The sequence below is a fragment of the Symsagittifera roscoffensis genome, chromosome 7, assembly GCF_963678635.1.
Source record: "Symsagittifera roscoffensis chromosome 7, txSymRosc1.1, whole genome shotgun sequence".
In the NCBI taxonomy this organism is placed as follows: domain Eukaryota; kingdom Metazoa; phylum Xenacoelomorpha; order Acoela; family Convolutidae; genus Symsagittifera; species Symsagittifera roscoffensis.
In genome coordinates, this window is record NC_087068.1 from 48291335 (window position 1) to 48303112 (window position 11778).

Below are 11778 nucleotides of genomic sequence, written 5' to 3' on the forward strand. Positions count from 1 at the left end.
TTCAGTTTTTTTGCTTGCTTTAAAGGTTTATTCTTCTTAAACTGTTTCGGCTTATAAAACTTGGGCTCAATTGTTTCATTAAAAAACCGTTGAATGATCAGTTTTTGGATGTGCGTTTTGAGTTTCAAAATGTTTTATCGCTCAAAATTTTAATGTCGTTTGCCTCTGTTTGCCTCTGTTTTAATAGTTTCTTTGTTTGATTTTTTTCTACGTTCTGATCATCATTTTTGCTTATGTTTGGCAAGTGCCGCGTGTCAAACATGCCGTCGAGTTTTTTTCTTCTGCTGCTTCTGGGTTTTGAATTTAAACATGAGAGGTTGGAATAAATTTTGATAAGATGCGAATACCGTTATTGCTTCGGATGTCCTGCCATATTTTCGATCACCGAATGTGTGGAGGGAAAAGATTGAATTCGGGTTTTTTTTTTCCGCAATAATCCTGGTACCAATAATCAAGGTCAGGTGGAGTCGATTGATGAACCACATTGAATCCCTTTCAGTGCCTTTCCCGAAAATTTGTGATTTCCAGAAGAAAAAAGCAGAAGAAGAAGAAACATTTGAAGTGAAAATCAAGTGTGTGCGGATCTCACTACGGCAATTTCTAAGACGAAAAGAATTGTTATTTTGATAAGCTGTTAATTAATGGGCCATGAAATTTTTTTATAGAATCTTCAAAAAAAGCAACTAGATTCAAGTTTTTATTAAGGATAGCAGGTTGCACTGCAAGTAGCACAGAATGTTCCGACCACATTAACAAATAAACTACAACAAGGTTTTTCTTCTAATTAGTGTCGTTTTTAGTGCGTGTGATTAGATAACGATACAAACTCGTAGAAAGTTAGTGAATTAGACATAATTGACAATATTTGTCCTCAGCAAATGAATGAAATTTATAAATAGTGATAAAATAAATTGTTTGTTTTTCAATTTTGTGCACAATTTTAAAATTTTGCGGAGAACATCTATTTACAAAGAAGCGGTAAATAAAACTTTTAAAACTAGGTTTGTTTAAGTAAAGTCGGCTAAAACTCTAAATAAAACTTAGTTTTTCATATAACGAATTTTACTCGATTGCTTTTCTCGCTCACACTAAACTTTAAAACTAGTTTCTCACCACTGGGACCATTTTTGAAAAAAAAACATTAAAGTCGTTTGAAACACGACTAAAATGATTTCATTTGATGTATTCCTATAATTATTTGTGGTACTTGATTTTACTTGAAAACAAAAACTAAAACAGACCCGAATTCGATGTTCCTCCTCATTTTCAATGGTCGGAACAACAAGTTTTTCGAGTTTTTTTCTTCGAGACTAATTATGACTGGCACCTTATGTGCTTCATGCACTGTGACAGGCTATTCTTAATGCAGCGGTTTTATAGTTTGGAAAAGAAGAAATATGTCAGGACGTTCTGAGCTACTTGGGTAGAATTCGGCTGTCCTTGTGTTGCTGACGTCTTTCGTTTCTTATTCAGATCTGCGTTTGCTGGTAGGCATGCCACATAAAACCTAGAAAATGTCTTAAATTTAACCGCCCGACCTTAATGTTGTGCTCTTGAGTAGACAACATAGTAGTTGAGAAACTCATAAAACTGTTTCATTTACGGGTCAACATAACTTCATTTTATCGACTTATTCACAACAGCTGTTAACTTGAAAAACTTATTTAATCAATAAGTGTTTGTTTTATAACTACTATCAGTGGCTGTTATTGAATAAGTCAGTTCAATAAATGTCAGACTTAAATAAGTTTTACAAATGAAAGCCCGTATCAGTTATTAATCTTGGCTTGTATCTTTCTATGGAGCTTTTGAACATTCTTCATCCCCTGTTTGTTTTTCAGATGAGTTGAATCGAACTGTATAAATTGCTTGAATTTCTTTAATTTGTACATACACGAATCCCTTTCTAATAAACCCAATCAAGTTGTTTGATTCTGGACTGGTGGTCAGAGACATCAGATGAATATTTGGCAGCAGCATTGCAACAAGCATCGTTATTTGTGACGACGTAAGGACAGTTGATCTAGAACATTCAAGAAGGTTCTAGGTTGCACTCTGAGGATATGATGATAACAGATTTCACAGATGACGAGACACTTTCACCCCATGAGCATTGTGCGACCACGGGTCATGCGTTCGTGAAGAAGACGTTCCACCGGCCTACCTGGTGTCACTACTGCACTGAGTTGCTTTGGGGACTAACAGGCCAAGGATTCGTATGCGAGATCTGTAACTTCGTGGCTCATGAACGATGTTTGCGCACACTATCGCAGTACTGCTCAAGTATCAAAGAGCTCTTCTTGGTCCAACCGCAAGCGCATGCTTTCATAGACATTGGAGCATTCAAGAAGAAATACTGCTGTGTTTGTAGACGTAGAGTAGAGCATAGTTGCGACTTGAAGTGCGAAGTATGCGAGGTGTATTGTCACTCGGATTGTCGCGACTTCGCCATTCGAGATTGTCGAGTCACTGCGCTGAGTTTCTCTGCCGGGAATCAACATGTGCTGAAGCATCAATGGCGTGAAGGAAATTTGTCGGGAAGTGCAAAGTGCGCAGCGTGTCGCAAGTCATCAGGTCAGCCAGACATGTTCACGGGAATGCGCTGTGACTGGTGTCATATTTCTGTTCACTCGGCTTGCATTCGTTCGGTGGATCAGGAGTGCGATTTGGGAGTGCTGAGGAACATATACTTCCCAAGAGAAGCACTACAGCTGCCAATCACTAATCTCTCAATGGAGGAGATACTGAGTTGTCTCAACCGTCGAAAGGCGCCTTCAGATCGACTCCAAATGGGCGATAGCAAGACGGATCAAGACGTCTGTTTCTCCGACGACGGAATCACGTACTCGGAATCAAGTAAAACTGAAAGCAGTGCGTTATCGGCTTCGGCTTGTGCGCCGAGTTTTGCGGGACTGAATGCTGCAGTGGCGGATAAATTGGCTCAATCGCATAATATGGCAATGGGTGGCGCTACTCCGGTTAAGCGGAAGGACAAGGCTAAGTTGAGGAGTAAAAGGAAAGAGAGCAGGGAAGCAGCCCACTTCGACGATGACTTGGACGACTCCGTTGTAGCAGATGCTGAGGACCCCTACTCGGATGTGAGGTCTAGTGTGGTTGTGAAGCACCGCTTCTTTCTCTACGACGGCAACCAGTCATGTGAAGCGCAAACTGTTCGAATAGTGTCAATGACCATTCGAGAAACAGCACTGTATGCTTGTCTGAAAGCGCTGCATATTTGCGACGATGCCAAAAAGTATTATTTCTTGGACGGAAATAAAATGGAACCGGACAAACCAGATCCTCCGGCCCTGGAAGACCAGCAAGTGATCGATATGATAGAAACGGGAACAAGAGAAGGATCGCAGCCGACATTCGTGATCAGATACAAGATATCCTCTCGAGGGGAGCCGATTAAAGTGTTTCTGCAATCTCCAAGACACTCGCCGCGCTTGAAGTACGTCAAAATCAACCACTCACTGGCTGCATCTGACATCATAGAAATGGCTCTGCAGAAGTTCGGAATCACAGATGAAGACATCAGCAGCTTCGTGCTCATTATGACTTCCAGCGGGCTGGAAGAGCAGTTGCTAGTCAGGGACCAGCTGGTTTGGCCTCTGGTGGAAAATAGCATCTTGAGAAACGTGCGAAATCTTCAATATATTCGGTTCTATTTGCGAGAAGTTTCTCTCATATCCAAGCCAGTGAGGGTATTTGTCGGCAATTTACCTCCCAAACTGGCGTCGCGAAAGTACGAGACATATGTGACAGATATCACCAAAATAAACCTGTCAAGTCGCGCATTCAACCCAGTTTACCCCCAGTATGGATGCTTAGTTGTGGAGTTTCCAAATCCTCAAGTAGCCAAAGAAGCAGTACAGAAGCTGAGAGCCACGTCGTTTGAGGACGGCAAACCAATTGTCGTTCTAGTGCTGCCAAAAGTGGACGTTGAAGCAGCTTTGAGCCCGACTGCATCCCCGCTACTAGTTTTTGTCAATGCCAAATCTGGAGGCTGTCAAGGAGTCAATCTGCTGACTCATTTCAGACGTCTCTTGAACCCCTTTCAGGTGTTCGATCTGGACAACGGAGGTCCAATACCAGGCCTGGTCCTGTTTGGAACTGTTCCAAATTACCGCATACTAGTTTGTGGAGGTGATGGTTCTATGGGCTGGGTGCTGAGTTGTCTTGATGATGTAGGGCAAGAGTCCAAATGCAGCTCTCCCCCAATCGCGATCCTTCCCCTGGGCACCGGCAATGATTTGGCCAGGGTTCTACAGTGGGGTGGCGGGTACACCGGCACTGACGAACCCCTGCAGATTCTGAAAGCTGTGGACCGTGCGGATCCCATTGATCTTGACCGCTGGACGGTGATCATGCAGGGAGACGAGCGGGAAAAACAGATCTTGACGGACCGGAAGTCGCTGAAGATGGAGGGGATTGATGTCATCAATGACGTGGATTCGAATGTGCAAATCATGAACAACTATTTCGGAATAGGAATCGACGCAGATATTTCGTTAGGATTTCATATGAAGCGAGAGGAAAATCCTTCGAAGTTTAACAACCGGTTACATAACAAAGCAGTGTACTTCAGAATTGGATTGAAGAAACTGTACAAGCCAAATTTATTCAAAGACCTGCATAATAATGTCAAGTTAGTAGTCGATGGTTCCAATATACCACTACCTCCCATAGAAGGAATAATCATTCTTAACATCGGCAGCTGGAGCGCAGGAGCTGATCTATGGGGTGCGGACCGGGAGGACAAATTCAAGAAACCGTCTCAATGCGACGGTTTGGTAGAAGTTGTGGGAGTCACAGGAATTTTCCATATGGGTCAAATCCTCAGCGGGATTAGAACCGCTTATAGACTGGCTCAAGGTCACGATATCCAGATATATACTCAAACAACGCTGCCAGTTCAGATGGACGGGGAACCGTGGATCCAACCTCCGGGTTGTATAACTGTGACTAGGTCGGCACTGCACGCCACGTTGCTTAAGAAGCACAAGTCCAGCATGAAGCGGGGCTCCAGGTCGGGCGAAGCGACTTCAGCGGCAGACAGTATGGCGCCGGAGCCAGCTAGTACTGGAAGCTTCGGGCCGGAAGACGAGGTCTCTGATGACGACGATTCGGACAAGTATGTCGCCCCAATTCACGGAATAGCCAACGCTCAGCTCAACCTCACCACGCAACGATACTAATAATAACTAGATGTAGTTTAATGGAGACTAATTATTTCTAATCAGCTATCAGCAGAAAACTCTTTTTTTCTCTTCGAAGTTTAACATTTGCGACCTCGTCTGTTGCTACTTTTCTATCAGATTCAATTATTAATGGCTTTGGTTGGTTTTCCTCTGTGACTATAAACAAAATTTGGCAGTAATTGTGCTGTGCTTTCACCTTGAAAATCTTTTTGAATTTTTATTTATGATCTCTCTTCTATATGTTGTAATTTTCTAATTTCCATTAACATCCATTAAGTTTAGTTAACCATTTTGCTGCAAGTTATTTCATCGTCGTTGATTTAGTACTTTCTTTGGACAGAAATTATTGGGAAAGTTTGTCTTTTACTTATCAAACACAATATTTGAGTCATATGCTGCTTTGATGAAATATTTTGAGTCAATTTATAAAGTGGGTTAACTCTATTGAACTGAATTGCAATGTTAGATTGGACTGTAGATTTTAGAACCTTTTGGGTATGACTGTGCAGTAATCTAATCTAATCTAATGATTGAATTTAATATTTATTGCCATAAGTCGCGATTTGAGAAGAGCTGGACGGTTTGAAGCCATGTTAGAAGTACAGAATGTTCCGACCACAGCAATCAGTGATTCATTCCTAGAAAATGTCTCAAGATCTTTTGCTTGAGACCATAATTACTATATCATTCGAAAGCAGTCGGTGCAAATTTCGATTTTAAGTCATTACTTTTCAAATCATTTTAATCCTACAAGTCTTCAATAAATCTACGAGTCTTTTAGGGGTATAGGATCTCTTTGACCTTTTTCCCAATGGTACCTAGGAACGACCCCCTATACATAACTAATTTAATGGTTGAAGCATATGTGAGTTTTGTACTAGTAACGAATCTCTCCCCCTGTTGTGATTAGGTGAAATAGTTTAAAAGGGGAATATGTGCACCCCACCCTCACTATACCATCAGCTCTTCTCATTTCATGTGGTGGGAACATAATCAAAAGAAGTAGAATGAAGCTTGATACTACCAAAACTGCTCCACCCAAGTACGGTCACGCATCGCATCTATGTTGTCTATTGTCATTTGTTTATAAAAATACTAGTAAATAAAGAAGAACGCAGGACGTCCTATTCTATTAGTTTTCTATTGGTTTGATAATCTAAATTATTCCTCAGTTATTAATCTATTTAATGTCGTAACTTTTGTTATTTCAATATTAAGATCAACCTGCGTCTAGACAAGTTATGGAACTTTTAAGCAGTCGATCAGAAATTAAATTCTAAAGTTGATCCGATTGGGTGTTAATGAACTTTGCGTTAATATTTTTTACTTTCGTTGATTTTGTGGTTTTTGCGAATGTTTACAAATCACAACTGAGGCGGAAAGTAAAAATTCGAATCTTTTTCAAAATACCTCGAGCTGCTTCGAGTTTGTCCAAAAACTGTCCTTAATATCCTGGAAACTTAATCAGTAATAGGCTTCTATCGCAAAATGGCTCTGTGTTATTTTTCAGCTGTTAACCGAAGATCTAATATGATGGCGACTTCCTTAGTCTAGTTTATGCAGATAATTGTCATCTTTCATTTAGCTCATATGGATCGTAATAATTGATCGTACAATAAAACACTTTAGTCCAAGTAATTTATGGCATACTTTTCACCAATCAGTTTCATTTTCCTAATTGCCTTCTTTTAGTAAAGAGCGATTGAATTAGGTTAAAAAAGCTGAAATAATGCGACGTAATTAGATCTGAAATCACGTAAAAACTTCTTCGAAAAGAGGTCAAACTAAATTGGGTGGCATCACATTCAGTGCCATCTAATTCAATGTCATTAAGTTGAAAATCGAAAAAAAAACAGACAAATTTTTCAGACCAACTTAGAAAATTTTTAGTTGTTTTTGGAATCCAAATCATGGCTGAAAAGGCTTTGATATGATTCCACATTTGACCTCTACAAGCTTCTTTGCATTAAAGAAAATGCGTTAGAAAAAAAAACACCCAACGCCATAGTTCCTTCCCACTAAGTGATCGGAATAATAAGATTTTTTATGAAATGACTGATAAAGTTCATTAACATTTTCCAAATTCACTTCGTAATTGTTCCAGTAGTGCAGTTTAGTTTGATTTGAATCTTAAAAAGCAGTTATTTATATACATCACAGCTTTCGTAAAAAGATAACAAAAAATGCTCGGCCCTATGCAAGGAAGTGATGAAAACCTAATTATTTTGTATAATTTATTTGGTAGTTGTTTAAATCGAATCCAAATTTAAATTTGTTTGTTGTAGTACTGCGTACAGATTACAGAATATTATTATTACGTCAATTCAATTTCCTTATGTATTTATTTTTCCTCAACATTAGATGATAAATGGAGTAGATTTACCCTGTAAAGATCGATACCAAGCTCGGAAAAAGTAGATACAAGATATCGCTGCGAGATCTAGGGTTGAAACTTATAGTGACGCAAGTTAAAAGGTTGTGGAAATGTCCGAGGTCGGATGTTCTTCTATCTCTAACAGTCATGTAATGTAATTACACTTAAGAAATGGAGCGTACAAACTCTAATTGATTGGTGAAATATTAAGTTATATCAGAACAATTATTTTATTGTATATTGAAATCTGGTTGGGTGCAAATATTTGCTTATTAGCTCTGTCAGAATTGTGGAAAGTTTATCTTCATTATAGGTTTTTTTTTCAATTTTCAAAAGTTTCCAAAAATCAATCTCAAACAAGACTATCCAAAAATCAATCTCAAGCTCTCGCTGGTGAAATAATACGACCGAAATGAAAACAGGTAAATAAGCCGACAGCATTAAAGCCGTAATCTAAATGACAGCATGAAAGCCGGCAGTGTTAAAGTCGACTTCGTTCAATACTGCTACGATCAGCATGATTTTTTCCCATAAACTCATGCTGATAGTTAAATTCGCTAACAGAATTGTGAAAGCTATAAATAGCAAATTTACTTATGCGCGCTCGTAGATGCTATACAGGTGGTACATGTATGTTATGTTGATGTGTATGGCAAGCGTTTGTACATCGTGATTTTTTCTTCGGCGAAAGTTCTGATGATTTTAAGCATATTGGATGTCGGCTTATTTACTGATGTTTTTCCCTCTCGTATAATTACGCTTGCACGAGCTAGTGTCTTGTTTGAGATTCATTAAAGCCTTTCAGGAATTTTTTGAAACTTGAAAGAATAAACTTGTACATCAAAAACGTATCAAAACAGATTAATTGGCTCAGCATGTAAAAAAACGGTCAATCAAATTTGTTTTTGTGAAACAAACTGAAAAGGTTTTGAATCAAAACAGATTAATTTGCTCAGCATGTAGAAAAAACGGTCGATCAAAGTTATTTGTGTGAAACAAACTCAAAAATTTTTTTAAAAAGGCTATTTTTTCAAGTTATCTTCACATTAATACCTTTGATCGATTTTTTTCCTACTTGTTGAGCGACTGACTCTGTTCTTCATGTACTTTTTGATACAGGTTATTGATTTCATGAGTTTTCCTTTGAATATGTTTTGGATCAATTTTTTCGTCAAGTTTTAAAAAAAACTTAATTTGCTTGCCTATTGTATTTTACTTCTATTTTTTCGGAGTGTAACCGGACTGTAGATTTCCGAATCAATCACTTTGTTCAAGGATGATTTTGGTGGTCATCTCCAAATCTGTTCTTTTGTCAAGCAACAACCATTTTTGAGAATGTCTGCATTGCATGTACCCACTCTATTCGAAATTTGCTTTTATGTTCGCTGTAACTTTACCTACTCCGATGTTATAATTTTAGGTTTTTGTTCTATTTTATTTTTATCTTTGGCTTAAAAGGTTTCGGTTTATATTATATCGGCTTACTGGTTGTTTTATTGTGTCGTTTGAGCCGCAAAAAAATGGGTTTTGAGTGGGACTACGAAAACATTTTTTGTCTTGTGTGTTTTATCAAATTTTGTTCCCATTTGTTACCGCTTGGCGTTTTTTCGAAGCTAGCTTCACATTCAATTGTTTTTTTTTCACATCAAGTGTTTTCTTTATGTACTTCACCCAACACAAATTAAGACAACTTTTTGTAGAGATGCTGTTTTTTCGACGTTTTTTCAATATATTTTTCGACCGGCGTTTGCGGGTTCTTCGCATTTATGCAGTTTTTTTTATGCAGTCGACTAGTTTTTTGCGGCATTTAATTGAGAAGATAGTTACCATGTTTTTGAATTATATTTTAAGTAGAGGGAAAGTATTACATTACCCTTAAATAGTTTATCTTTTTTTTCCGTTTTTTGACGAAACGGTTTGTTCTTAAATGTTTTCGGCTACTGTAAGTTGAAATGGGTGCTTTTTTGTCTGATTTGAAAAAAAAGAATCAGTAAGCTGTAGGTTTTGAATTATTTTTCCTCTATCTATGCGATAAACAAATTTTTGTCGCCTGTTTTATAATTTGTTGCATTGCAGTTATTTGCTGAGAAGACTTCGGAATCAGACTAAAAACGGCTGAAATTTTTGCACGTAAGTTTTTTTGATTGTTTAGTTTCTGATTTTCCTTGATTTTTTTTAAAAATCTTAGTTTGCTGTATCCTTCTGCGACAATTTTTATTTTCCATGAAATCTATATTGTGAAATTTTGCTGCCACAGTTGTTGACGTAACTCATTATTACCCTTGCGATAAACAAGGGTATTGCAATTGTGTACCAGACTTTTTCCCCGTAAAAAACGTTGTTCACAGGATCTCCAGTTACAAGATGTTCAATTTTATCCAAATTACACGTTGAACAGCTGTAATTTAAAAGCCGATCTAGAGCTTCTGAAGTGATATTGAAGTGTTATAGCTAAAAGCAGATATAAGTTTTTTGGCTTAATTGTTTTTGTCCCAATTTCTGGTCGAGTTACTTGCCGGATGTTCTGTTTCTGTTATTTTTTGATACATTTTTGAAGTTTTTTTTCTGTTTTTTCAAGAGGTTTAACTAAATATATGGTTTCTTGGATTTTATACATCAAAACTTTGTTGGAAAAGAAAACTTCAAAGTTTTCTGTTCTTTTTTGTGCATTCTATTTCTAGTTTCTTCGGATGCATGGTATCTGATATTTTTTCTGTTCTAAAAGTGCTTGAAATTGGTTTCAGTTTCAATTATTTTTGTGTGTTTTAGATTAGCAGTTGCTGGCATAGAGTCTTGTTTTAACATGCGACTGTTTTCGACTACTTCATAAATTTCCAGATATATTTTTTTAAATTTGCCTTGACTCTTGTGTCGACGAAAGAATGTGGCTAGTATATCAGGCTGCTTAGGACGTTGGATAAAGGTATTCACTCGCAGTTCCAAGTATAAATTGATTTATTCGCGTCTATAAGCACTATCTTTGGGTCAACAAATTTTCCTGATTTCAATTTAGAATCGTTTCTCAACTGTTGTTTGCCGTTTTCGCCATTTTTACATAACGGAGCGTAGTGTTCTATTACTGTATTATTTTTTCCAACCCAGATCCCAAATAAAAGTGTCCATCATTTAGTGACAGTGGCATTTCTATATCTGGTTTATTTTTTGCTGCATAGAACTATTCTATTTTAGTTTTTTTGGTGGCTTTTTTCTGTTCGATAGAAGACAGGTTATATGAAAGTGATTTGGTTTTTCTTGATTTTTTTTATTTGAGATTCTTTGGAAAGTTTTTTTTTCTATTTGCGGAAAGTTTTTAATTTTCTTTGAACACAGTTCCAATTTTCTAAAACAAATCCTTGTAAAGACCGGCTACTCTTCTGTGTGTCTCACCCGACTTTCTACGACTTTCGAAAGGTTTTTAAGGAACCTCCGGAAGGCATTTTCAACCTTTTTTTTAAATTGTTTTCTTTCTCGAAAACAACTCTACCGAATCTGAGGTTAAATGTTTCATCAACAGATCGTGCAAAGTGGATCTTCTCTGTTTAACTGGTGTTACCCTAATTTTTTGGTGAAAAATAGTAATGGCCTTGAGAATGTACAGATTTGAAATTTTGACTTTTTAGAAGTTTTTGGACTTTTCTCGAAAACTTATTTGCCGAATCTGAGATAAAAGGTTAATTGGTAAAAACAAGCAGTAGAAGCAGTCATCTACGCCCTTTTGAGAAAAATTAGTCAGATCGTTTTTTGGAGTCTTTTATGGAAACCTACCCTGCCAAATCTGAGATACAGGGTTCAATAGGAAGATCAGGTTCTAAGAAATTTCTCTGCATAATGGTTACGCTCTTTTTTTTTGTAAAAACGCAATGTTGAACTTGGTTAAGTCCCAGTTTTGAAATGTTTCGAGTTTTCTCGAAAATTACTCTGCCAAATCTAAGATTAAAGGTTCAATCGAAAGAATGTGTGCTAGGAGTTATCTCTGCATAGCGGCTAATCTGCATAGCGGCTATTTTTTGACTTTTTTGTTTGAAAATTTATGGTGCCAAATCTGAAGGTTTAATCAAAAGAACACGCTATAAGGATATCCCCTGCATAATTGAGTTTTTCCATTTTTGGGAGGGAATCCGCTATGGACTTTGGAATTTTTGACTTTTTACCGCTCCAATTTTGAAATAATGAAATTTCTCAAAGGGAGATATTTTAATC

The 11778-nt window shown here is 37.4% G+C and overlaps 1 protein-coding gene across 1 annotated transcript; it reads left to right on the forward strand.

The window, feature by feature from the left end:
* The first annotated feature begins 1845 nt into the window (after nt 1-1845).
* On the forward strand, nt 1846-5837 carry LOC134850870 (diacylglycerol kinase theta-like). Its single transcript, XM_063866628.1, has one exon. The coding sequence runs from the start codon at nt 2064-2066 to the stop codon at nt 5199-5201; it is 3138 nt and encodes a 1045-aa protein (XP_063722698.1). The 5' UTR covers nt 1846-2063; the 3' UTR covers nt 5202-5837.
* Nucleotides 5838-11778: the final 5941 nt, after the last annotated feature.